Below are 23,260 nucleotides of genomic sequence, written 5' to 3'. Positions count from 1 at the left end.
CAGGCCAGGGGCCTACCGAGCCCATGCGCAGGAGGCCGCAGGGTTCCAAAAATTCGGTTTGCACCTCATAGGCCAACTATATTCATCCAGGGTCATAAAGATGGGTGGTTTTACACCAATATTTAGCCTACTTACCCATATAAGCCATCTTTATTTGACAGGTGTGACAGTCAGGTGTCTGACACATGAATGACACTGTAAAGAATGTGGACTGAGTTTGAAGTAGTGAGATAAACTATGAAGTTGCCAAATAGCCTAATGCCACTTTTCTGAAATTGGGGTCGGTGTAGCCTACTCTGAAGTAAAATTACCATAGAAATAATTTCTGCAGACATTCCTTTGATATGTAGAGGCAAATAATATCAGTGAATAGCTTTCCAAAAGTGTAACCTAGGCCTTCTGGTGCACACGGCACTTTGCCCGATTTTATGATAAAACAGTTGAAATTGAACGAAGTAAGTGATTGTGTTTTAGGGTGTATTTCGCACACACAACCTGCAACCTGTGAAATGTCAGATTAACAGACAAAATGAATGGGTCCGTGATTTTATAAGTTATAAGTTTTATAAGTTTACCATTACGGTCATGCAAATCACGGTATTTTCCAATTAACAAAACGGCAGGGTTTAGCCGCGAGATGATCATGAAATACGGGCAGGCTCGGACTGGTAATCTGTACAACCGGGCAAATGCAAATGTTTTATTTATTTTTTTTTTTATTTATTTATTTATTTAAAGTTATTTAGCCTATTATGCGGCCCGTCATGTAGGCATAGGCCTAGAACAGTTGCATCCATTTGGCTTGGGGGGTGACAGGTCAATCATTTTGGCCTCTTTATGACAGGTTCAGTGTGTGTTACGATCGCGCCCCCCTGCCCCACCCCTCAAGTGAATTTGTCCAAGCAGCCGCTAGGTTTGTGGGGAATAGCCTATGAGTGCATGGTATCCTAGTATAGGTGCACGCTGGCTGGTGTTCACATCATCACAGTTTAACCGTAAACAGCAACCAGAGGTCTAGTTTTATTCCATAAATATATTGTTTTTATAGACGTTAGTTGCACGCGCTACCAGAGCTTCCATTTACTGCACCATGTAGGCTACTGTAGTGCGGTTCTGTCAACATAAAAAAAACTACGGGTAGTCTACAATTTCAGCACAACTTAGTGGAAAAGTATAGCACAGGTTAAAGAAAATCCATTCATTTTTGGAGCTGATCCTACTCAAAAGGAACTTCAAAGTATTTCCCATACTGTAGTAGGCCTAGCCTTTTAGCTCACAACGACAGTGAAAGTGAAACTTGGAAAGTGGAAGTCTCTCCACCGAGTGTTACATTAGATGCACAATCAATCGCGATTCGCGAGTCGATGCAGGTAAAAAGGCAGGTAAAAAGGCCATCAACTGGTAGGTTAGTAACGAAGGTAGCCTAATATTGCAAAATGTGATGACGGCACACAAACTTGGGCAAAAACGTTTAGCGGACTATAACCAAAGTAAAGGAGATTTGCACCAAATTAAGGAAGTGGTTGTGTTTCTACAACATGTTGGCACAAAACGTAATTTCTGTCAACTATGACAATGTCCATGTTCAGTAGCCTATATTTTTCATTTAGTCAAGCAGTGACATGTGGTTTAATGCATGGGGTAACATGACGTGAGACAGACAGAATCTGTCTTGCCTATCCCTGAATCCTGTCCCTCTCAAATAACTTCAAAATGGTGTGATTAGCAACCAGAATTAAAATAAAACAAATCCCGGAGAGACACCCCCGGACCCCCGTTTTATTGTGATGAGATCTCAAATATAAATGTTTAATGTTTGGGTTCAGTTTGTTTGTTATTTATGGGGGGAATCGGGGGGACCAAATCTAACACATGTGGGACGTGACTCTTTCTATACTCCGTGCCTACAACGTCCCATGTGTTAGATTGCAGTCTCTGCGATGGGAACGGAGTGTTGGCAAGCAGGAAAGCAAAGATTCTAGAACAGAGCAAGATAGATTACTGGCAGGAGAATACGTTGGATATGTTGAAGTACGTTCTATGACTCTATGGGCGCCATTTTGGTAAGCTCCTATCTTCCTATTACAGAAGCAGTTCCTAAACTCATGGCTGTGTCCTATCTTATCTCAGACCTCCTATCTTATCTTAACTTAAGAAATCCTAACCATAACTGTCAATTAGATTTTTAAATCGGCAATCGTCCTGTCATGCCTGTTTCTATGATTAGAATGTATACAAGACTGCCTGTATCTATGAGAATGTATCTATTAGAATGTCAGGTTGCAAAGATGGTGTTCTAAAGACAGTTGTTTGCTCAAGATGGACAAACCATATCAGAGAGAAATAGGTCTAGGTTAGGCCTATGTAGGAAGAAAGAGAGTGTGTCGATATTGATTCATTGGATGAACAGGATAAAAAAATGGAAAAACAAAAAACATATTTATAATAATACATACCAGTAATAGTCTAATATTCTGTTATAATTATTAATATTTAATTGTTATAAATATTATAAATGTTTTAAAACACATAGCTTATAGGCTACATTTTTAAGTTTTCACTTAATTAACTTATTTAGTGAAATATGCTTTATGGTGTCCCTAACAGCCATGTCCATCATCTTGTCATAGGCTAGGCAACCACTCTCACAAGACTGTTGCAGTCAGTTTTGGCAGTTATTTTGCATTTAGGACAGGGTATGTGCCATCCTAAGTTAGGATTCCTAAGTTAGGAAATTCTTGAGTTAGGATGGTTCTGTAATGGCCAAATTCCTATCTTAAGTTAAGATAGGCCTTTTTCCTAAATGCAGTTAGGAAACATGCTTCTGTAATACCAAAAATCCTAAATGCCATCCTAAACTGAGATAAGATAGGATTTCAGAGTTAGGAAGTTTCTGTAATGAGGCCCCAGGTGTCGTCACAGACGCTGGCTACCGTGGGAATCCTATGGAGCTGATCCTAACATGTTAACAATATTTATTCTGTAAAGCTGTATTTTTGAAATTACGTGAAACCCAATAGACCACACCATGTCTAGACCAGTTAAATATATTGTATAAAGATAATCTAGAATTATTTCCGAGGGTAAATTAGGCTAGGGCACTGACATCTGTCCATCATCCACCAAAGTTCAATAGGCCAGTGTTGGGGGTAACGTGTTACTGTAATTTCGTTACTTTATTGGGAAACGAAGTAGTCTAAAGGTAACACATTACAATTTAAATTTCAGTAATTCGTTATAGTTACTGAATAACTGTAACGTCCATTCCTGCATTAGGCCTACTCACAATATCTGTCTAGCCTATTGACTTATTGTTTCCACGATTGCTTATTTAAATATTAAAATATGTATTAGTCTAGGCTACATTATTTCATAGAGATGTGCGTAGAGCACCTATTCTCTACCTGCACCTCTCTCCCTCAAGCGGGTTCAGCCCGCATCTCCCCTAAGGAAATCAAAACGGTGGCTTGTGCAAGAACTTCATGCAGACTACAACTGGCGCGGTGTAGCCTACACAACTTTGTTCAAAATTGATGCATTCAAGTTGACTTTGCAAAAGTTAGAATGCCTATTTATCACAATGTTGTCAGTCGCGTTGTCAATCGCAAACTTATTCAAACGACTACGGAATTAACTGTAGCTTAATTTGTGGAGGTCGAAGAGAAAGCACCTGTTTGACATAGGCTACGCGTAGCCACGGGCTGGCCTACTTGTCAGTCTTGCCCGTCCGATTAGAGGGCTTTCCTTCGTATACGCTCATCAAAGACGCGCAAGTCAGCACTGCGCTGAGAGCTCAATAAATCAGTCAAATCGCGGCCACAGCCCCGTTTATTTGTCAGGTGTGATGAAATGCGTTCATATTCCACTTTTTATGTCATAAACGTTGCATGCCTATGGAAAGGTCCAATGGTCAAGCTGTGCGGCTTCAATTTGTGTTTTAATTTATGCGAAGCAACGATGCTGGGTTCATCAGTTTTGCGCAAGTTTAAAACGTTTAGCCGACTGCGTAATTTGTCATTTTCGTTCTATAAGTTCCACTTTTCATGTCATGAATGTAACATGCCTATGATAAGGCTTTGCAGTTGAACAATATGGTCAATCTATTGTCTCAATTGTGTTTCATGTGACGCGCGCACAGATGCTGGGTTCATGCACTTGGCCAGCCTAGAACAGGAACATTTTGGAGAGGGAATGAGAGAATGAACGCACGCAAGAAACACTTTTTAATTAAACGTAGCATAATTTACAAAGCCATTTACAAAGACATGTTTTAATTTGGCTCCAGCCTGTATATAGGCTAATGATTTTTGAAAACGAACTTCTGTGGTCATATGCATTTCACATAGGCAAGCAGGACAATTTGGGAGTTTTTGACTGCATGGAAACGATAATAATTAGTGTCAAGCACGGCTGTGTTTAGCCTAGGCCAACTATTTGCATTTATTTAAGTTACATCAGACGCTTGAGTGAAATCTTGACCTTATTAGTGATTGATAATAATAGCCTATTAGGGCTATGTGCTGTGTTTAAGCAGGCGGTGAACAAAGGGTTAACGTAGCCTACAGGTAGAAAAAAGAACAATGGTGATAATATAACGTTAGCTAAGTTAGTTTGCCTGCTAGCTAGCTTATCAGTAGGCTATACAGCAGGGGTGGGCAAACTTTTTGGCTCAAGGGCCACACTGGGTTTTGAAAATTGGCCGGCGGGCCGCACAACAACCACCCCCCACCCCCCACGACACACACATAAAACAAATTACATTTTTTATAGCCTATAATTTAGTATGACAAAATATTTCTTTTAAAATATTAATTGCTTAAAATACTGCTAATTTTATGCTGTTTAACAAATGTATAAATTGTGCACTGTCGCTTTAATTCACGTTTATTTCTCAATGATCTTCTGCCCGCTACGGTATGGCCCTCTTACACTTTTTAAATGGTCAGTAGTGGGAACTACTGCTGCCTTCATGATTTCCTTTTAAAAGTTTCTTATAAGAAGGAGATATCAATTATCAACAATGACAAGCCAGCTGGAACCTGCGGCTCTCTCTCCCTCTCGTGAGTGCAGACGCGTTCCCAATTAAATGGATCGCATGTTCACGTTAGATCTGCTGCAAAGGAGATAGCTAAGAATTAACTTAGTTTAACATGATGTTATCTCTATTTAACATGATGTTTTGACATTGACATTGTAAACGTTCTCTAAGGAGAGTGAAAAACAGTTTGCAGTAAAGCTAACCAACGTCGTCTCTATCGCAGGAAAAAAATAGCGAGCAGCCTGATAACCAAATGAAATGCTCAGCGGGCCGGATGAAAGTGCGGGCCGCAGTTTGCCCACCCCTGCTATACAGTCTCTCAATGGAAATTGATGTGATCTATTTACCAGTGCAATAGCTACTTCTGTCTAAATAATAGACCTAGTATTTACCTCTCCTTATTCAGTGTAAACTTGGAAAAAGATAAATCAGGCCTTTCACACTGTCAGTTCTTGCAGTTCATTACCGAGTAAAAAAAAAAACAGCTGGCAACAGCTGTTCAGGTGGGCTCATAGAATTGGAACTGTATATGAAATGTTGCGCTGAGCTTACCAAAATGGCGCCCTGTCGGGCTCAGAGCGTACTTCATGCCTATGACGTAACTGATCTATCTTGCTCTGTTCTAGAATCTTTGCAGGAAAGTGTCTCTTGTCTTGTCACCAAAGATTCTAGAACAGAGAGCTCTGCTCTAGAATCTTTGCTTGTCACCCTTTGACACTGGGGTTACCATAGTGTTACTATGATGTCATAATGGACCACTATGTCAACTCAGAACTTTGTATTTAACCCTTAAAGGTGTAGGTTTTTGAACATTCTAAGTTCCGCAACAATTGAAGGTTCTAAAATTCTATGTTGAATTCAATGAACCCAGATATTCTTTAGAACGTTAATTTCTCAACATTCCCTGGTGTGATGGTACTCCTTTAAGGGTTAAAACCAGTTAAAACGAAATAAAACCTCATTTTACCACAGCAACTGCTAGATAAGGACACAAAGTATTGCTGAGTGAAAGATAAATTTAAACCTACATCAGACTACAACATAATAGGTGATCTGGTAAGTTACAATGAATTGGCTATTACATGTAATGCTTTTCAAAGGCATGTTTTTTATTTTTATTTGATGATCTAAGATAAGGTGGTCTAAGGAAAGATATCCAAAGGTCAATGTGCGTGTTAATTCAAATATCATACTCTTATTATTTTACTCTTACTCTTATATTATAAGACAAGTCTCTTCTCCTCAGAACTGAAGATGCCTCGCACACAAATCCACCCTGAGCCTGTAAGTCATATCCATAGTCATAGTTCATTCCTTCTGAATGTTATTGACCCACTGCTATTTCCTGATTGAAGTAGTAATTCATCCCAAACAAAGATGGGGAAACAGTGTTAAACTGAAATGAATAATGAAATGTAATGTAACTGAATGGAACTGATTTTTTGCAGTCTGATCTAAGCAGTCAGGAATCAATTTGGTCTTCTGTGGTATGTATGACACTACAAAACATCAATATAGAAAGCATCTGGTGGGTGTGGTATATGCCTTGACTGATCTGTACAATATTTATAGAATACATTAATAATGTATTGAACTGAGTGGAATTGAATTAGCATGGACTTGTAAAAGCTGAGTGTAGTGGAATTAAACAGAAATGTATTGAAGCCGCAGGTACAGTGGCACATTACAGAACAGGGTCTAGAAAGTCTTTGTGGCATGGCAGGTGCAGAGAAGCCAATCAGACATTCGCCTTCTGAGGGTGATAAGACGCATGGTTGGTCGTCGGGCCAGCTTTCGGGGGAATGAAGAGGAGGTAGGGGTAGAGAGGCCTATACATACAGAGGGCGCAGTGTGCAGGAAAACATGATCCATTGCAGTATGTAAGGGGGGGGGGGGGGGGGGAGTGCATCTGTACTCAGCCAGTTAACAGTTATTAACACAGAAAAGTTTTTTTTCCATTTTTGCCCACTTCAAACAGATTGAAACATCTGAGGAAAGCCAATGTTCCTCCACCTCCTCTGGTTCTACTCTCGAGCCAGTGTGGGAGTTAGAGCCTACACCAAAGTATCCACCTAAAACCGCTCCAGCTGAAGCCGTTCCACCTAAAGCCGTTCCACCTAAAGCTGCTCCATGTAAAGCCATTCTACCTAAGACCGTTTCACCTAAAACTGTTCCATGTAAAGCTGTTACACCTAATGCTACTCCACGTAAAGGCGTTCCACTTGAAGCTGCTTCACCTAAAGCCACTCCACCTAAAGCTGATCCATCTAAGGCTGCTCTACATAAAGTCGCTCCATCTAATGGTGCTCCGCGTAAAGTCGTTCCACTTAAAGCTGCTCCACCTACACAGTCAAGACGACCTTATGCTGGCACAAATACAAATAATGAGATATGTGGATGCCAGGTAAGAAAAGTTCAGCCCAAAGCGCAGATTGTGCTGCTCTTCCCCGGACATCCAGACCTTGGCTATAGGCCCACCACGATGATCAGATTCCCTGAAGTGTCACCTATTCACAGGGCATCCCAAGTTGCCCTTCCTCCGCTGTTGTCAACTCAGTGTCAGCCAGCCCCAAGGACCCCTTGGAACCAGAGTCAAACACCAACACTGCAAGCACCTGGCCCTTCAGATACAGCCATCGCTAATGCAACTGAAGTCTCTCCTGAATCCCCACATCCCCAGGTTGCAGAAATAACAAGAAAGATGAGAAAGATGGACAGAGCAAGCGACCTTATGGACTTGATTATAGTCACCAGACAAAGAAAGCTGGCTGAATTACAAATCCTCGATCTGGATATCAGAGGCCTTCCTGCCAAGATAAAGCAGATGAGGAGGGACCATGACTACATGATCGAGGCATGGGAAAGGGACAGGCTGCAGAGGGAAGCCGATACAATGCAATTGGATGGGGCCAAACCCGAGGGTGAGACCCTGGCAGGGGTGAGGGACGAGGTGAAGACTGATGCTTCTGCTCTCCTGTTACAGCAAGGCTCAGAGTGCACCTCACTAAGCTGTTCTTCACCTGTCATACTTCATAAGCCAAATCAATCTGAAGCAAGCCAGTCGACCCAAGAAAAGATGACCCAACCCAGCGACTGAAGGAATTACAGTACTTGGTACTGACAACGGAAAAGAAACTGGAATTGGCGAAACAGCTGGAAAAAGATACAAGGGCGTCTTACAAAAACGAGAAAGACCAGCTGGCATTGAAGAAAAAAAACTTCCAAAAAAATAAAAAATGATTGCTGTCTGACCTGAAAAGGAGGACTAAGGAAGAACTGAAGGTGCTAGAGGTCGAAATAGAACAAGGCCAGAAGAGGGTTGATAAGGAGCTGAAACAAGAGACAGCCAACCTGAAAGCTCTCTTGAACCAGTATAAAAAGGCCTTGAAAGATGAAAAGAAGGAAAAGGAGAGGCAGAAGGTTCTGGAAAAGCAACAAAAGGAAAAAGCAAAGGAAGAGAAGCTCAAGCAGAAAAAAAATAAAGAAGGAAGAGGAGAAAAAACTTCAGATGGAGTTGGCCGAGGAGAGAAAAATAAAAAAAGCATTGTTTGTTGAGAAACGGAAGAAAGAGATAAGCAAAATATGGGAAAAGAGGGAGAAAGAGGAAAACAGGACATTAAAGATAAAGGCTAAATGTGAAAAAAGAAGTCAGAAAAGCAACAGAAGATGGACAAAAAGAATAAACAAAGCTACTAAAATCAAAAACAAAATAACTGCAGCGCCAGGACGTTTCTTCCGGCTTTTCCAACCCAGTTATGGAAAGAAAGTGGAGAAAATGCTGAAGGAGCAACAGGATGAACAGCAGCTCTGGCAACAAAATGCAAAGGATAACGAGCAGTGGCTTAATGAGGAAAGGGTGAGGAAGAGGCAGGAGGTGGAGCGAGCGGAGGAGGAGAACAAGAGGCGCCTGGAGGAAAGGAGGAAAGCACATGCTGCCGAGCAGGAGGCCAACGAATGGGGCGGCAAGATGCGGGTTGTGCTGTCAGCAGCGAGGAGCAGTGCAAGCCGCATCAACATACAGTTCTGAAAAAAGAGACGACAGGACACCAAGAAGGAGCAGGTTAGATAAAAGATCAGTGAGATTGCTGGTAGATACAGACCTCCTTTATAAACATACAGGTTGTAACACCCAGGCTATACACCAGGTCCGCAAACTAAAGTGTAAAAATTGTTTTAAAAGACGTTTTAGATACGCGTCGCTAACACGTCTGGTCTAACCAGTTCCATGATTAGTGGAAGTAAATTGTTGCGGCAGACGCAACACGAAAGGAACGCTTCAGTTACATACCTGGTGTAGCCTCCCTAAGGCTGATACAAACAAAGACTAACAATTAGAAATGTTCTTCTGTATTTTGTGTCTAGAGGTGCAAAAGAAGCAAGAAAGGAAGGAACACAAGGAAGTTTCCAGGGGGAGGAGAGCAGGCATTTTCACAGGAACTGCTGCTACCAAACACACAGGAACTGTCATCATAAAACTCCTTGTATGGTTTGTATGAGAAGTATCGGGACATTGTCACCAAGGTAAGGCAGATTTAGATGTTAATTTGCATGGCATGATGCCAGGAGACCTTCTGCACTGTTATGCTATCCAGAGATGAAGAGGCTAATGATCAGAGCCTATGGAATGCTAATATAATTCAGAAATTAGAGGTGAATCACAGGTGGCAATGCAAAACAGTGAGGTGACAGGCAAGCGCTGTCAGTGTGTACGCAGCTTTCAAGAAGGTTAGTTATGCTAATCAAAGAAATGTCTTCTCTCCAGGTAGACTCAAACTAACTGTGTCCTGACCACACAAACATGAGTATCATACAATAGAGGACGAGGAGAAATCATGGTGGAAGCAGATCTATCCGCTCCAGCGGGAACTCTCAACTAAAAGGTAGCAAGTGTAAAGATGAAGTTTTAACTTAAAGTCTTACTTTTATGAACATCATTGCAACTGTAAATTGTGCCTCTGCCTGTCAAAATGTGGTTTTGTTTTGTATGTTAACCTCATCTTTTAGCCTACAACTATATACTGTTAGATAGCCTATAAGCAAACTTTAATTTGATGAGCGGATACTGGCAAATTTCCCCCTTTGTCTGGTGTATTAGTCGTGCTGTGAAACTAATAAGCCTGAATTTTCCTGTTTCAGCTTCTCTCGAACACCGCTCCATCCATCTGCTGTCCCAGCACCAGCCCAAGGAGGATGGGTTCCCCCAACAGCCTGGGTCCTCCCAAGGTTTCTTCCAGCTTTCAGCTGGGAGTTTTCCTTGCCACCGTTGCCTAACTGCTTGCTTTTGGGGGCATGAGGACAGTGTGAATTTCTATTTTATAGAACACAAAAATCGCCACAATAATAAAAACAAAAACATTTATGTTGTTCTTTTTTCAGATTTGTCATCTAACACACAACTGTCATCTAACTACAGTTGAAACCAGAAGTTTACATACACTTAGCAAACACATGCTAAAGTTGACTAAAAAGAGGAATAAAAAATCATCTTTTGAAAATTGATCTTAATGTCTTAATTAAAAAATGAGGAAAACCCCAATCTTTAAGGACATCAATTTTCTCTGTAAATAAAAAATGTTTCGTAAATAAATAAATGTTCTTCCTTAAAATACAGTTGCTCATAAGTATACATTATATACTCTGCAGAGAGTAGTGCGCTCAGCTGAACGTACTATAAGAACTCAACTCCCTGCTCTACAAGATATCTATTCCAGAAGAGTACTCCTAAGAGCCCAAAAGATTCTGAAGGACTCTTCTCATCCTAACAATGGATTATTCCTACCGCTGAAATCAAGAAGACGCCTATGTAGTCACAAAGCCAGAACTGAGAGACTCAGAAGTTTTTATCCCCAGGCCATCCGAACTCTGAACTCACACTATACTGACTTTGCACACATTCACTCCTCAGCACTCTCAAACATTTCCCAACTCTGAACTCACACTATACTGACTTTGCACTCATTCACTCCTCAGCACTCATGACCCCCCCCCACACCCACACACACCTACAAGACTTTTAGCACTTTTACATCCCTCTCCCTATGCTACAGACCTTTTATTTATTTTCTTATTTCATCACACGTCAAAACACACACACACACACACACACATATCTGACTTTCTCCAAATTTTGCACACTTTTTATTTATTATTTTTGATTTCTCCTCCATCTACCCATGTCCTTGATTGCCTAGCCTTTCTGCCCCCCCCCACACACACACACTTACATCATCACTGTCATCACTTCACATACATACAGCACACTGCTTGCTACAGTAAGCCTCCTCTACATACTTGCTGCACACTGCCCTCTTCAGGATCTTCTCCAACACACATCCTCTACATACTTACAGCACACTGCCCCCACCTATCCACACGCACACTACACACACACACACACAGTCACTGCTCCACTCCCCTCCCGCCCACACACACATCTTCACTGTCATCACTCACATACATTACATACAGTACTCTGCTTGCAATATTAAGTCCCTGCCCCCCCCCCCCCCTTCATACACAGCACATTATTTCATCAGGAAGCTTCTCCAACACACATCCCCAACATACTTACAGCACACTGCCCCCCCCCCTCCCAATACACAGCACATTGTCTCATGAGGAAGCTTCTCCAACACACATATTGCACACTGCCCTCTCCCCACATACACAGCACACTATCCCATCTCCCCTGTCATCCCCCCAACACACACACCAAGACCCCTGGCAGTTGGGTTAGCCCCTTGAGCCGTGGATCTGCCCAAGGTTTCTTCCTTGGTAAGGGAGTTTTTCCTTGCCCCTGTTGCTCTTGGGTGCTCCTTGTTGGTGCCCCCCACCCAATCCCAATCCTCCCCCACCTTTTTTATGCAGCCCTTGCCACTTAATCTACTAAACCCCTCTTCTACTGCACTTTTTACCCCCTCCCCCCCCCCATTAATGCACAAATAGGCTGACACCAGACATAATTTCACTGCATTTCTTACTTCCAGTAACTATATGCATGTGACAATAAACTTCCTTGTATCCTTGTATCCTTGTATTACATACCCATATGTTAAATTCCCATTGAGGCAGGCAGATTTTTATTTTTAAAGGCCAGTTATTTCATGGATCCAGGCTATGTATCCTGATAAAGTTCTCCTGACCTTTGGAATTAAAATAGCCCCACATCATCACATACCCTTCACCATAGAGATTGCATGGTTTTATTTCAGTTAGCAGCTGGTTTGAATGCAAATATGTAATGGTAATGCCCTTGAGTAAATTGTTCAAATATGCTGATTTAGGGAAAGGGCTCAGAGAGGGCCAGTGCCAAAGTGAGCCCTGAGGACTAGGACTAAAGACTCAGACTTTTTTGTCTGGTCTGACCATATCTAGACTGTAAAATACAGTCCCGATAGCTGAACCGATCGTAGGAGCTCTGGCTGAACATAAAAGAAAATGCGCCTGTGAAATTCTCGCGAGATTACAGTGACAGCGCGAATATTCGAACTGCATGCTGGGTAAACAGGCAAGCATGGCGGACGAAGTTGAGCAGGTTTGTAGTGAAGCGATGTGCACTAATTATCTGTGTCTATAATAATGTTTAACACATGCAGTTGCGTCATTTGGTACTTTAGTATGAATATCCCGACACCGAGGAAAACTAAATTCCATTTGCAGTGGGCTACTAGCCTACATTTTGTTTTCAAAACACTTAACGTTAGCTAGCTGGCATGCTACTATAGAATGAATAACATTAACGTTAATTGGGCTAGGGACTTTGTGTTCAACTCTTGCTTGAATTCACAGCTTTACTAACGTCGCCTGGCTTCCCCAGGATAGCATAATTGACCAATGACCGACGAAAAGACGAGTAATATTAAACGAGAAATGTATTACATTTAGTCAAGTTGAATCGGTTAAATTCTCTTTTGTCAAATTAGGGGCAACAACCAAATCGTCAAACCAGAAAACAATGATGTTATTTGGAAAATTTGAATTTATGTGACTTAAATAGTACAATGTGACTATATTTTTAGCAACAAACTACCAACACGGTCGAAGAGCCCCTTGACCTTATCCGACTTAGTTTGGATGAGAGGATCTACGTAAAGATGCGGAATGACCGAGAACTGCGAGGGAGATTACATGTAAGTTTCTTTATCTGCCTTCATGCAATGTTGTCTCCACATTATGTGTCGCACTGTTCACCTTGTTAACTACAGAATTACTACTATTCGTGTATGTGTAGGCCTATGATCAGCATTTGAATATGATTCTCGGAGATGTGGAGGAGACCGTAACAACAGTTGAGATTGACGAGGAGACGTATGAAGAAATTTATAAGGTAATCTGTTGCAGCATGACAAGCATACAGGCTTGTAGGAACTGTAAATCATCTGATAATCTAATATTTACAGATATCTAGGCTATATATAACATTTATTTTATATTTGGCCTGTTATGAAATCATGTATTGAACAATGTAAGCACAGCGCAGCTTTAAGAAACTCAAATAGCCTAGATGCATGCTTAGCATTTTGTGATCATTAAGGCTACTTTCACAAACTCTTAGTCAGCTGTCCTCTGATTTACCAATATCTAGGCGATATTTGTAACATTTATTTTGTATTTGGCCCGTTATGAAATCATGTGGAACAATTTAAATTTGGAGACATCCATATATGTCGAACTTTACTGCAAATTCAAAACTGTATTACTCTGGAACGGCTAACTGTACAGGGGACTGCTTTATACCTTTGTGTTTGGTAAGGTCTCCTGTTTATTCTGATATATGGTTTGTCATGTGTTAAAAGAAGGGTTCGTAAAGTATTCTACCGAGATAAATGGGTAGGGAGATCATGGGACGCAAAACCTTCAGTAGAATGTATGATTAAATTGAATTATATTATTTACTTTTCTCGCGAACCGTTCAACACAGCAATTATCGGCTAACATCGTTTAAAAGCTGAGAAAAAGCTCTTTCATGTGATACTTGTGATGAATAGGCTACTTCGCGAGTAGTTCAACTGAGAATGGGTGAATTTGGACGCACTTTCTTTCTTGCGATGTCACTTTCTCCACTGAGTAAAAGACTAAATTAATTTGCGCTGTGAATGCTAAGATAATTTTGACAGGCCACAGGCTAAATAAAAATCGCTATTAGTAGGACGCAAAGCAGAATATTGAAAGAAGGGGGCACCAAGGCCACCGTGGCCTATAAACCTCTGATTTTCAAAGGGGCCTCACGGCCAACCCAAGGGGCTACGACGTGAAATTCCTACCCTGCAAGCATATATACATACTTTTCCAACTTGTATCCACACATCTCTAAACTTTTCATGATTTTTTTTCTTTCTTTAATGATCAAGTTGACAATAGTGTTAAAGCAGCACTAAAGAAGATTTGCTCTCGGGGTCCCCCAACATTTGAGAACTGCAGTAATAAATACGAGATCTCCGGATTCCTGTAGGGTCCTGTAGCGTAGCGGGGGGGTTGGAGGTAAATCATCAATATGATTTTGGAAGCATTATGTTATTATGTTAAGGCACCCTTAAGAGGGTTTTTTTTTACCTTAACTTTTAAGTTTACAAAATAATTTGGATAACATGACGAACGGCACTTCTGCCATTGTCTGAGCAGCCCTCTATAGGTGATTACAGACCCAACAACTTTCTGTTCAGGTAGGAATGTTGCACATTTTTGTGTTCTGCCTTAATAAAACCAAATAATGCTTGCCAGTAACCTTGCTGGGCCCCTTTATTTTCTGTTTGCGCTCCTAAGATTTTCAGTAAGGGGCTCCAGTGATTCCAGGAAAAACATCAGTCTGGAGCCCTGGTTTGAGAGTAATGGAGATCATTGTTTGTTGATATGCAGTACAATTGTATAATAATGTAAAAATATTTTGCCGACCCCATTTTGAGAACCACTGCTCTAGAGGAGCAGATGGCAACTATTGCTGCACACAATCTTGTCCAGTTACTTTGGTGGTAGGGGTAGAACAATCCAGTAATTTCCTGGGTTGGATGTGAATTTGTTAAGTTTGTAAAATCTCTTCTGTGTTTGTCAGATAAGTTACTAAAGGCCTGCTTCCCTCCTCAGTCCACGAAAAGGAACATTCCGATGCTGTTTGTTCGTGGTGATGGTGTGGTCCTTGTCGCTCCGCCCCTCAGAGTGGGATAAGTATGTGGAGTTTCAGCCCCCTTGATGGAAGAACTTTTCCTTTGAACATACTGAAACTGTGGACATCATTTGCAGCGTTTTGTTTGAAACACCTTTTATTTGTAACATATGTTAAAGTCCTTTTGTCTGAATGGCCATTTGTTACTCTCTTACTTGCTTTTATGTTGGAATTGTATATTGTTGGTATATTTTAGGTTGTCTAGTCTGCATTAATCCTAAATACCGATTTCATTTGCTAATTACAATAAACAGGGACAAAAGCAAGCTGTTGAGTGTATCGTTCCTGCGTGACCTCTTTCTTTAAAATTTAAAACAGGCTGGTTATGTGCTTCACTATCAGGCATGTTTGCCCTTAAAATGTGTATATGTGCTAATATGTGCTATATTTTCAGTGAACAGTGTTTTCTAAGATTTAAAAAATAATAATAATAATCTGTGACAGGAAGTCTAGTTTACTAATGCTGTTATAATCAAAATAATTCAAATATTTCATAAGAATAGTGCAGCCTGTTGGTGACGTTGAAACTGTCCGTCCACTTTTCAGACGTCTTTAGTCTTATCACCCACAAACGCAAGACTTGACATCTGAAACAGACTATGATGTACCATTTAACATTTACATATCTAAATACATGGTTTGGTGACAAACCTGCGAGATTTGATTTGCAAGGAGATTGAAGATTTGTCATCAAACTGCGTACTCGGATCACTCCCCATGTGTCAAGTGGCCTCGCGACACACTGGTAGGTCACGCAAGGCATACTGTAGGTGGCGGTAATGCGCGAAATTGTCTTTAACCTGCCAATAAACAGAAAGAAGAAGAGTTCTGGAATTTCGCGTGTGCAAAACATGGCGTTAGACCGCAACAAAAATAAAATGCCATACCTTAACAAGTGCAATTTGATTAAACAGGGAGCGGAGGCCAGGGTTTATCGGGGTTCATTTTTGGGTAAACCTACTATAATTAAAGAACGGTTCCCGAAGCACTATCGACATCCAGTCTTGGATGAAAAACTCACTCACCGTAGAACCATTCAGGAGGTCCGGGCAATCCTACGCTGCAGAAAAGCAGGTGGGTTAACTATCAAAGCTAGCTTGCTTATGTTTGTCTTTCTGTTTGGATAGCACAAGTACGTTTGCTTTTTCGTTGGTGATATGTTAATAAGTTAAAATACAAAGATAAATACCCGGCTGAAACTGACCGTGTTTGATAAGAAAATGTTACGGTGTTCATTTCCCCTCAAGTTGTACAGTAGTAATATGTCTGCAAGATTCCACAGAGTACCAGACGAAACAGGAATCATTTTCAAATCTTCATACACATGGTCCATAGAGTAAACCCAGCATGATGAGCCTTATATAGCATTTTGCGTACACCAGTTCCCCGGTGGTTAGGAAGGTTTTTTTTTAGGCTCACACACTAGTTACCCTGATGTAAGTAGCCCCTAACTCTTGATTATTTTAACAAAGTAGGCCAATGCGACTATGATTACACTTCATCTCTGCCACTTTTTGTCTCTTGTTGATTGGCAATGCACTTTTTGACATGACGGTGCAAATAAAACATGAGAACATAGTGCTGCCAATTGAATTATTCCTGACTGCCTGCTTATTCTATAGCATGTACGCTTTTAGTTGTGTTTTAGTTTTTTTTTTATCTAAAAGATTGAATTAGGATGTAACTCCTTTGTAATGAACAACATTTTCTCAAAGACTGATTACAGATGCATAATTTAATTACATAAGTATGTGATTAATAGGTAGTTACTTCTAGTTACTGGCCTGGTAAAAAATAGTCCAAATTTGTGACTTGTAAAAACTTTTTCATGTTCTGGCCTGTGGACTTCATTCATTCTCAGTGATAAGCGATTGGATAAGGCAGTTTAAATCTTCCATGAAAGCCCATATATATTATGCCACAGTGCAGGCCTACTATAAAATGTGATGTACAGTAGCAGTGTGCTCTATCAGACTTTAAAGACAGACCCATGAGTGTTGAGTGTAAATATGGAGTTTGTCAAAGTGCTAAAATAATAAGTTGTCTTTTATTTTGAGATGTTTAGAAATGCATCTTCTCTAACTTCAGTTTAACATGATTGTCAATGACAAACCCTCTGTATCTTGCACCGTCTAGGCATTAGCACCCCAGTTGTTTACTTTGTGGACTACACCTCCCACTGCATCTTCCTGGAAGACCTTGTAGGTGCCATCACGGTGAGGGACCACATTGCCTCCAGCCAAGCCTCTAGTCAAGACCCGGTGGGCCTCAATGCCTTAGCAGAGCAGATGGGCCAGATCCTGGCTAGAATGCACGATGAGGATGTCGTTCATGGCGACCTAACCACGTCTAACATGTTACTACGACAAGGGTCACCGGAAGGTGCCAAACCTGAGCTGTTCCTGATCGACTTTGGGCTGAGCTACACCTCGGCTTTGCCAGAGGATAAAGGAGTGGACTTGTATGTGCTGGAGAAAGCTTTCCTAAGCACACACCCAAACACTGAGCAACTTTTTCAGAGGCTTCTAAAAAGTTACACTCAGACCTCCAAAAGGGCCCACGCAGTCATCAAGAAACTGGATGAAGTGAGACTAAGAGGGAGGAAGAGGTCTATGGTTGGATAAATGGATCCCATAGGACTGTGAAAATCCATTGGCTTTGTGGCACCGTGTTTAACCTATGTTTCAATTTTGTCATGAGGTTATTTTTATGTAAATAAACTACTTCTGCAATCCCAATTCAGTGTCTGTTGTAAATCACACAAGACAAACCTAATTTGCCATGTAGACTTTTATGGTCCAGTACAGCAGTGGTTCTTAAACTTTTTGTCTGGCGACCCCCGAAAAGTCTTTGGCCAAGTCTCGCGACCCCCTTCTCTCTAACCGACAAACATATTATAATAATACTTAACTAACTAATACTTAAATAACTTTGGAAAATGTTGCGAGATAGGCATTGGAGGTGGAGGCAGAATCAATGTCAATGGCAGCCTTTGGCAATCTGATTTATTATTTTCCAATGGATAACTACTCATCCAATGTATATCTGGTGCTCCTGTGACAAAAGAAAGCTGCATAGTGTTCTGTCACTGATAAACCCACGCACAGCATCTTCAAGCTTATCATTATAAGAGGGCAGGTAGAGATGTGAGGTTGCGTAAACAGAGCATTCACTTTCAGAGGAACATTATGGAAACACTTTGAATTGGAAGCCTACTTTATAGGTCTAGTCTAGTGAATATCCCAGTTTTTAAACATATTTATTTTACAAATGTTTCTTTAATTCAGACTGCAAATCATTCCGCGACCCCTCCCATATTCTTGGCGACCCCCCTGGGGGTCCTGACCCCAAGTTTAAGAACCACTGGTCTAGCGTATCGAAACTGTTGGAAAACCAAACATGTTCAATGTGACTATACTGCAAATGATCCATAAGGGCTACCTTTACAGGGCTGCAATCTACAGTACAGTACGTGCCTACACTAAACCCTGTTTTATATGGAATATAACAGGAGAATGCCATCCTGCCAGTTACTTTAACTCCATGTAACAAACTGAGCTGACCAACAATAAAATAGTTAAAAATGACCAGTTTGTTGTACTGAATTCTCTAACAGCATACTATTTGCTGGTCATCATTGACCTAGGCACATTAACTTCCTTAATTTTCGTAGGATTTTGTTTTAGTACAACATTATCCTGAAATGGGGTCTCAGAATGGCTGTGTTTGTTTTAATCATAAGCTACAATGAACTCACACATTTCCTATACAGCTCTGTAATTAAAAGTAATGCATTACACAGTTCTTGTGCATACGAAAGTATGCCATCTAAGGCTTTCTGACCCCACTTTATTGTTCCAGGTGTTATGTAAAGGTGTATTAAAAACTGACCTTTGAGTTTGCAAGGACATGACGAGAAAGTCTCTTGACAATGGCATTAAATAGTCTCATGGAGAAAAAGACATGATTTTCATCAATTATAATCATGTTTTAGTATTTATCAGTCTTTTCATCCATCTGCAACTTTCAGGTAAGAATCTCCTCACTTGTCTCATGAAATTGAAAGCTCATTTTGTGCACCAGTGAGAGAACGGCATAAACAAGTCTGCATTCACCTTTGATCCAGATCTTCATGTACCTTTATCTACAAATCTAACCTGCCAACATGGTTATTGCGTTTGGATTTAAAGCAATGCTTTTACTGTGCAACTGTGATTTTATCTTAAAGGTGCAGTTGGAAAAAATCACTGTTTGACTGGTGAGCCTATTACTCTTGACTGTCCCTTCAAAGTCCCCAACGGTACTCGGCGCGAAAACGTCTCTGTGTTGTGGCAGTTTGAGGGTAGCAGAGCCCAGCTGAATAAAAGCACCTTGTTTGAATTCAAGGCTGGAAATATAACTCAGCATTCACTAGGATATGATGTGAACGTGAATGAATTACTAAAGGGAAATGCCCCACTGCATTTGGTCTGTCCAGCTGTGACTGATGAGGGTCGCTTCAGCTGTGTCGTTCTGGTGAAACCAGAGAACTACGCGACGACAGTCACCCTTCATGTGTCAGGTAATTCATATTTTTTCTGATAATCAGAAAACATTATATCTTATGAAACCAGGATAAATTGTTGTCGTTTTTTGTGTCCTGCATCATAGCCAGTTATCATTTAATGTGAATAAAGGATAAACATCCTGGGCAGTGTCCTTTTCCTTTACAGAATTTATATCTACACAATTATTCACACTAACTGTGTTCATACATTTGTGTTTAATAAGAACATGCTCTCCCCCAACTGTTCTATGATTTCAGCTCGACCCACACTGTCGCTAACAGAACATGCCACAGTGCTTAATGGGCAGAAGACGACCTTGTCCTGTGAAATCACAGGTTTCTATCCTGAGCACCTGGAGATCCAGTGGCTGAGGCAGCTTGGCCACAAGAATGAACCTGTGGAGGTGGACGTGTGCACTGAATCCCCTATGCCCAACCCAGACCACACCTACAGCCAGAAGAGCCATATGACCATTCAGGGGAACAAGACCGAAAACCATGGGGCTGTTTACATCTGTCAGATCAAGCACAGGTCCTTCAACACGCCTCAAAGCAAAACTGTCCGACTGAGCGTTGTTGGTGAGTCTATGACTTATATTTTTGTTGACGTTGTGGCGGTCAACATGTCTAAAAGGTTGACAATAAACGCCACTAGACGTGAGTTTCTGTTTCTAGAAACTGCAGTTCTGACACCTGTAAATCCAACAGGGTTTCTCAGCCATCTCTGTGTTTGTTTTTTGTTCCAGAGACGCCTCAGAACCCAGTTGTACTCATAGCTGTAACAGTGGTGTCCAGTCTCGTCCTAGTGTCGTTAATATTAGGAGCAGCTGTGATCGGGTACTTATACCTTCACAAAGGTGAGTATATGTGAATCCAAGTTCTGCAAGTTTTACACCAGTGTCATAGAGTTTGAAAATAAAATACAGAAAAAAACACAAAATCACTTTGTAAAATTGTTGTGTTTCACATTCCAGTGCCACCCAGCATATCTGACATCAACACTCCCTCTGTCATCTATGCCAACACTCGTGCAGACATCAAATGCACGATCAGCCGAGTGAACCCCAAGTATGTGAACGTGCAGTGGTACATGGTGCTCCCCCATGGTCCAGGGAACCATGACCCACCATGGGGCGCCCTGAACACAGTCTCTCTGGAGCCCCTGGAGGGCCAGGCCCTGTTTAGTGAGTCAGGGGAGAGAAAGACCCTGTCTTTGGAGGACCTAACGGAACACTCGCGGCTTCACTTGGACGACACACGCCTGGTGTCTGTCCTCTCGCTCTGCCCAACGGTCAGCGATGACGGAGGCAGGTACAGGTGTGTGGTGACCTACAAAGGTCAGACCTACACCAGAGAGACGACGCTGAGCGTTAAAAGTGAGTGAGAGATCTCTCTAGAGCGACCATGTGACTTCTGTTACAGCTGATTGATCATCTTCAGCCTGGCATCAAAACCAAGATACGTGTTAACTAGATAGGCAAGTTCTGAAGAAAAAATCAGCGCTTACAAATAAAAAAAGAAAGAACTAAAGATTAGAAAGATATTTAATTCATGCAGAGAGGAGGATTTATGCAGATAGATAGATAGATAGTTTAGCATCCAGTTGTTGTTGTTGAACATGTCAGAGTTAAATATGACTGAGTTCCTCTTACCGTGGTCCTGACTGCAGCACAGCCATCCTTCCTGCAAATCTCCAGCGCACCCCAGATCCCGGTGCTGGGACAGCAGCTGGTGCTGTGCTGCCGCATGGAGCGCTTCTACCCGGCCCAGGTGCAGCTGGAATGGTGGGGCCCTGGCGGGGAGCGACTCCTGGGGCCCGTGGTCCAGTACGGCCCCTTCTCCGACTACCAGGGGCTGCACAGCGTGTGGAGCACCACGGAGCTGACCGTCACCACCATGGAGGAGGGGCTAGTGTACACGTGCCGTGCGTACCACAGCAGCTTTCCTGAGCCAGGCTACCAGGACCTCCCCTACCGCGTTAACCTGAAAGGTGGGTATTGAGGTCCCCTCTTCACTGTAAAGCACTTTGGGTGCCTAGAAAAGTGCTTAAATATAAATGTAATGTGTTGTTGTTGACGATTGAAAAGAGGATAGAGGCCTGCACACTGTTGTAAAAGCGTAAAAGCTCCCAGGCAACTTTATTTTAGCAACGTTTTCGACCCGTGAGTTTCTTCTTATCCTCCTTTCACTGCTGACACTTCAGACCTGGCACCTGGTATAATCTTTTTTGGGTGTGCGTACCCTTCCCTTTGGAACTGCTTTTGTTGTTGTCGACTGGCATGAGTTGGGCCAAACGTCTACAGCGCTGTTTGTACTCCCCATACTTTGTACCATTCTTTTTCTGCTCCTGAGACAATTAAATTCTTCACTCTTCACTCTACACTCAGTGACCTCAAAATCATGATATTTCTCTGCAGGCACTCCCCCAACATTGAAGTTCATCAAGTGTGACCCCGCCCGGCCTCAGGTGGGTCAGGAGTGCTCGCTGAGCCTCTGTGTGGAGGACTTCAGCCCAAACGCGCTCTCGGTCTCCTGGTTCAGGAATGGACAGCCCGTGCCCACCGGCGTCTTCAACTCCCCGGCCAGCCTGAACCCCAGCGGCTTTTTCTGCCAGTGGGCCTTCCTGAGGCTGGTGCCCACTCCACAGGACCTGGGCGCGGTCTACCTGTGCCAGGTGAGGCACAGTGCCCTGGAGCAGCCGGAGGAGAGGAGCTACACCTTGTCTAACATGACACTCGAACAGCTGGAGTAATACTTCCCTTACACACAGGGCAGAATGTTGTAAATAATTGTGTCAGGAAGCCTCACACATTGCCAGATAGCTACTCAGGCATGATATTGTATGCATGAGTTTTATGGTTCCTTGACTGATGTATATATAGTCTTATTGTCTGTCCCAGAATGAGTTGCGTGTGTGTTGCATGTGTGTTTTCGTGTGTATATTCGGTCTGCTCCATTGATAAGCAACTATGTACAAAACAGAGCGTTTCGCACCAATCAAATGATCTGGACGGGCTTTATTCGATGATGGACAGATGAACAACTGTGCCTAGTCTATCATGTCACCTAAGCTTGCTTGTGTTTATTTGTGTCTGTTGTGCTGACAGTGAAATAACTTTAAAAAACGATTGAAAACAAAATGAAACTAAAACAGGGAGAAGAAGGACGTTTTGACTCTTCTCCCTACAGGATTCATGGTAGGCTGTTTTGTTGCTCTCATTGGTCTATCCAATTAAGATCAGAGGCATTTTTTCCCCTGTATCGATTGAAACATGTCCCATAATCACATCCCAATCAAGCAATATCAGACTCAAATTCTGCCTAATTTACAGTTATTTTAGGATTGCTTAAGCATGGTAACATGATTTTGATAATTTGGCTCTAGTCAGTGTTGCACACTCAACTGCTGATGACTACAGTTGCAGTCCAGTTGTTGTTCATTTACAGTAGTTCACATGGAAGTATTGAAGGAATATATTATCTAACACATGGCTGATAACACATGACATAATAAATA

General features: G+C 41.8%; 3 protein-coding genes and 1 gene segment (V, D, J or C); all 4 read left to right on the top strand.

The window, feature by feature from the left end:
* The first annotated feature begins 31 nt into the window (after window positions 1-31).
* Window positions 32-10,397, top strand: LOC121707180 (uncharacterized protein C6orf132 homolog). Of its 7 annotated transcripts, none has more exons than XM_042089541.1 (8): window positions 5,921-6,094; window positions 6,285-6,322; window positions 6,487-6,525; window positions 6,762-6,851; window positions 7,017-9,098; window positions 9,401-9,559; window positions 9,805-9,918; window positions 10,175-10,397. In XM_042089541.1, exons 2-5 carry the CDS (start codon window positions 6,293-6,295, stop codon window positions 8,133-8,135), a joined length of 1,278 nt encoding a protein of 425 aa, XP_041945475.1. In that variant the 5' UTR covers window positions 5,921-6,094; window positions 6,285-6,292; the 3' UTR covers window positions 8,136-9,098; window positions 9,401-9,559; window positions 9,805-9,918; window positions 10,175-10,397. The 7 variants fall into 7 exon arrangements, 6 of the variants coding, with proteins under 6 accessions (XP_041945475.1, XP_041945476.1, XP_041945473.1 ...); XM_042089542.1 differs by having other exon boundaries at window positions 9,801-9,918; XM_042089539.1 differs by having other exon boundaries at window positions 9,401-9,918.
* A 2,049-nt stretch (window positions 10,398-12,446) lies between these two features.
* lsm3 (LSM3 homolog, U6 small nuclear RNA and mRNA degradation associated) lies at window positions 12,447-15,463 on the top strand. The gene is made up of 4 exons (XM_042089509.1): window positions 12,447-12,572; window positions 13,057-13,167; window positions 13,269-13,364; window positions 15,119-15,463. Exons 1-4 carry the CDS (start codon window positions 12,531-12,533, stop codon window positions 15,197-15,199), a joined length of 330 nt encoding a protein of 109 aa, XP_041945443.1. The 5' UTR covers window positions 12,447-12,530; the 3' UTR covers window positions 15,200-15,463.
* A 529-nt stretch (window positions 15,464-15,992) lies between these two features.
* tp53rk (TP53 regulating kinase) lies at window positions 15,993-17,935 on the top strand. The gene is made up of 2 exons (XM_042089517.1): window positions 15,993-16,271; window positions 17,334-17,935. The coding sequence occupies exons 1-2, from the start codon at window positions 16,049-16,051 to the stop codon at window positions 17,819-17,821; spliced, it is 711 nt and encodes a 236-aa protein (XP_041945451.1). The 5' UTR covers window positions 15,993-16,048; the 3' UTR covers window positions 17,822-17,935.
* Window positions 17,936-18,879: 944 nt separating this feature from the next.
* On the top strand, window positions 18,880-23,055 carry LOC121707588. The segment is given in 7 exon segments: window positions 18,880-19,227; window positions 19,426-19,758; window positions 20,002-20,322; window positions 20,490-20,600; window positions 20,718-21,119; window positions 21,413-21,733; window positions 22,161-23,055. Coding segments are annotated over 7 exon segments (1,890 nt in total).
* The last annotated feature ends 205 nt before the right edge of the window (window positions 23,056-23,260 follow it).

The sequence above is a fragment of the Alosa sapidissima genome, chromosome 4 (assembly GCF_018492685.1).
Source record: "Alosa sapidissima isolate fAloSap1 chromosome 4, fAloSap1.pri, whole genome shotgun sequence".
Lineage (NCBI taxonomy): Eukaryota > Metazoa > Chordata > Actinopteri > Clupeiformes > Clupeidae > Alosa > Alosa sapidissima.
Note: the sequence above shows the minus strand (reverse complement) of the source record. Positions and strands in the feature narration are given on the sequence as shown.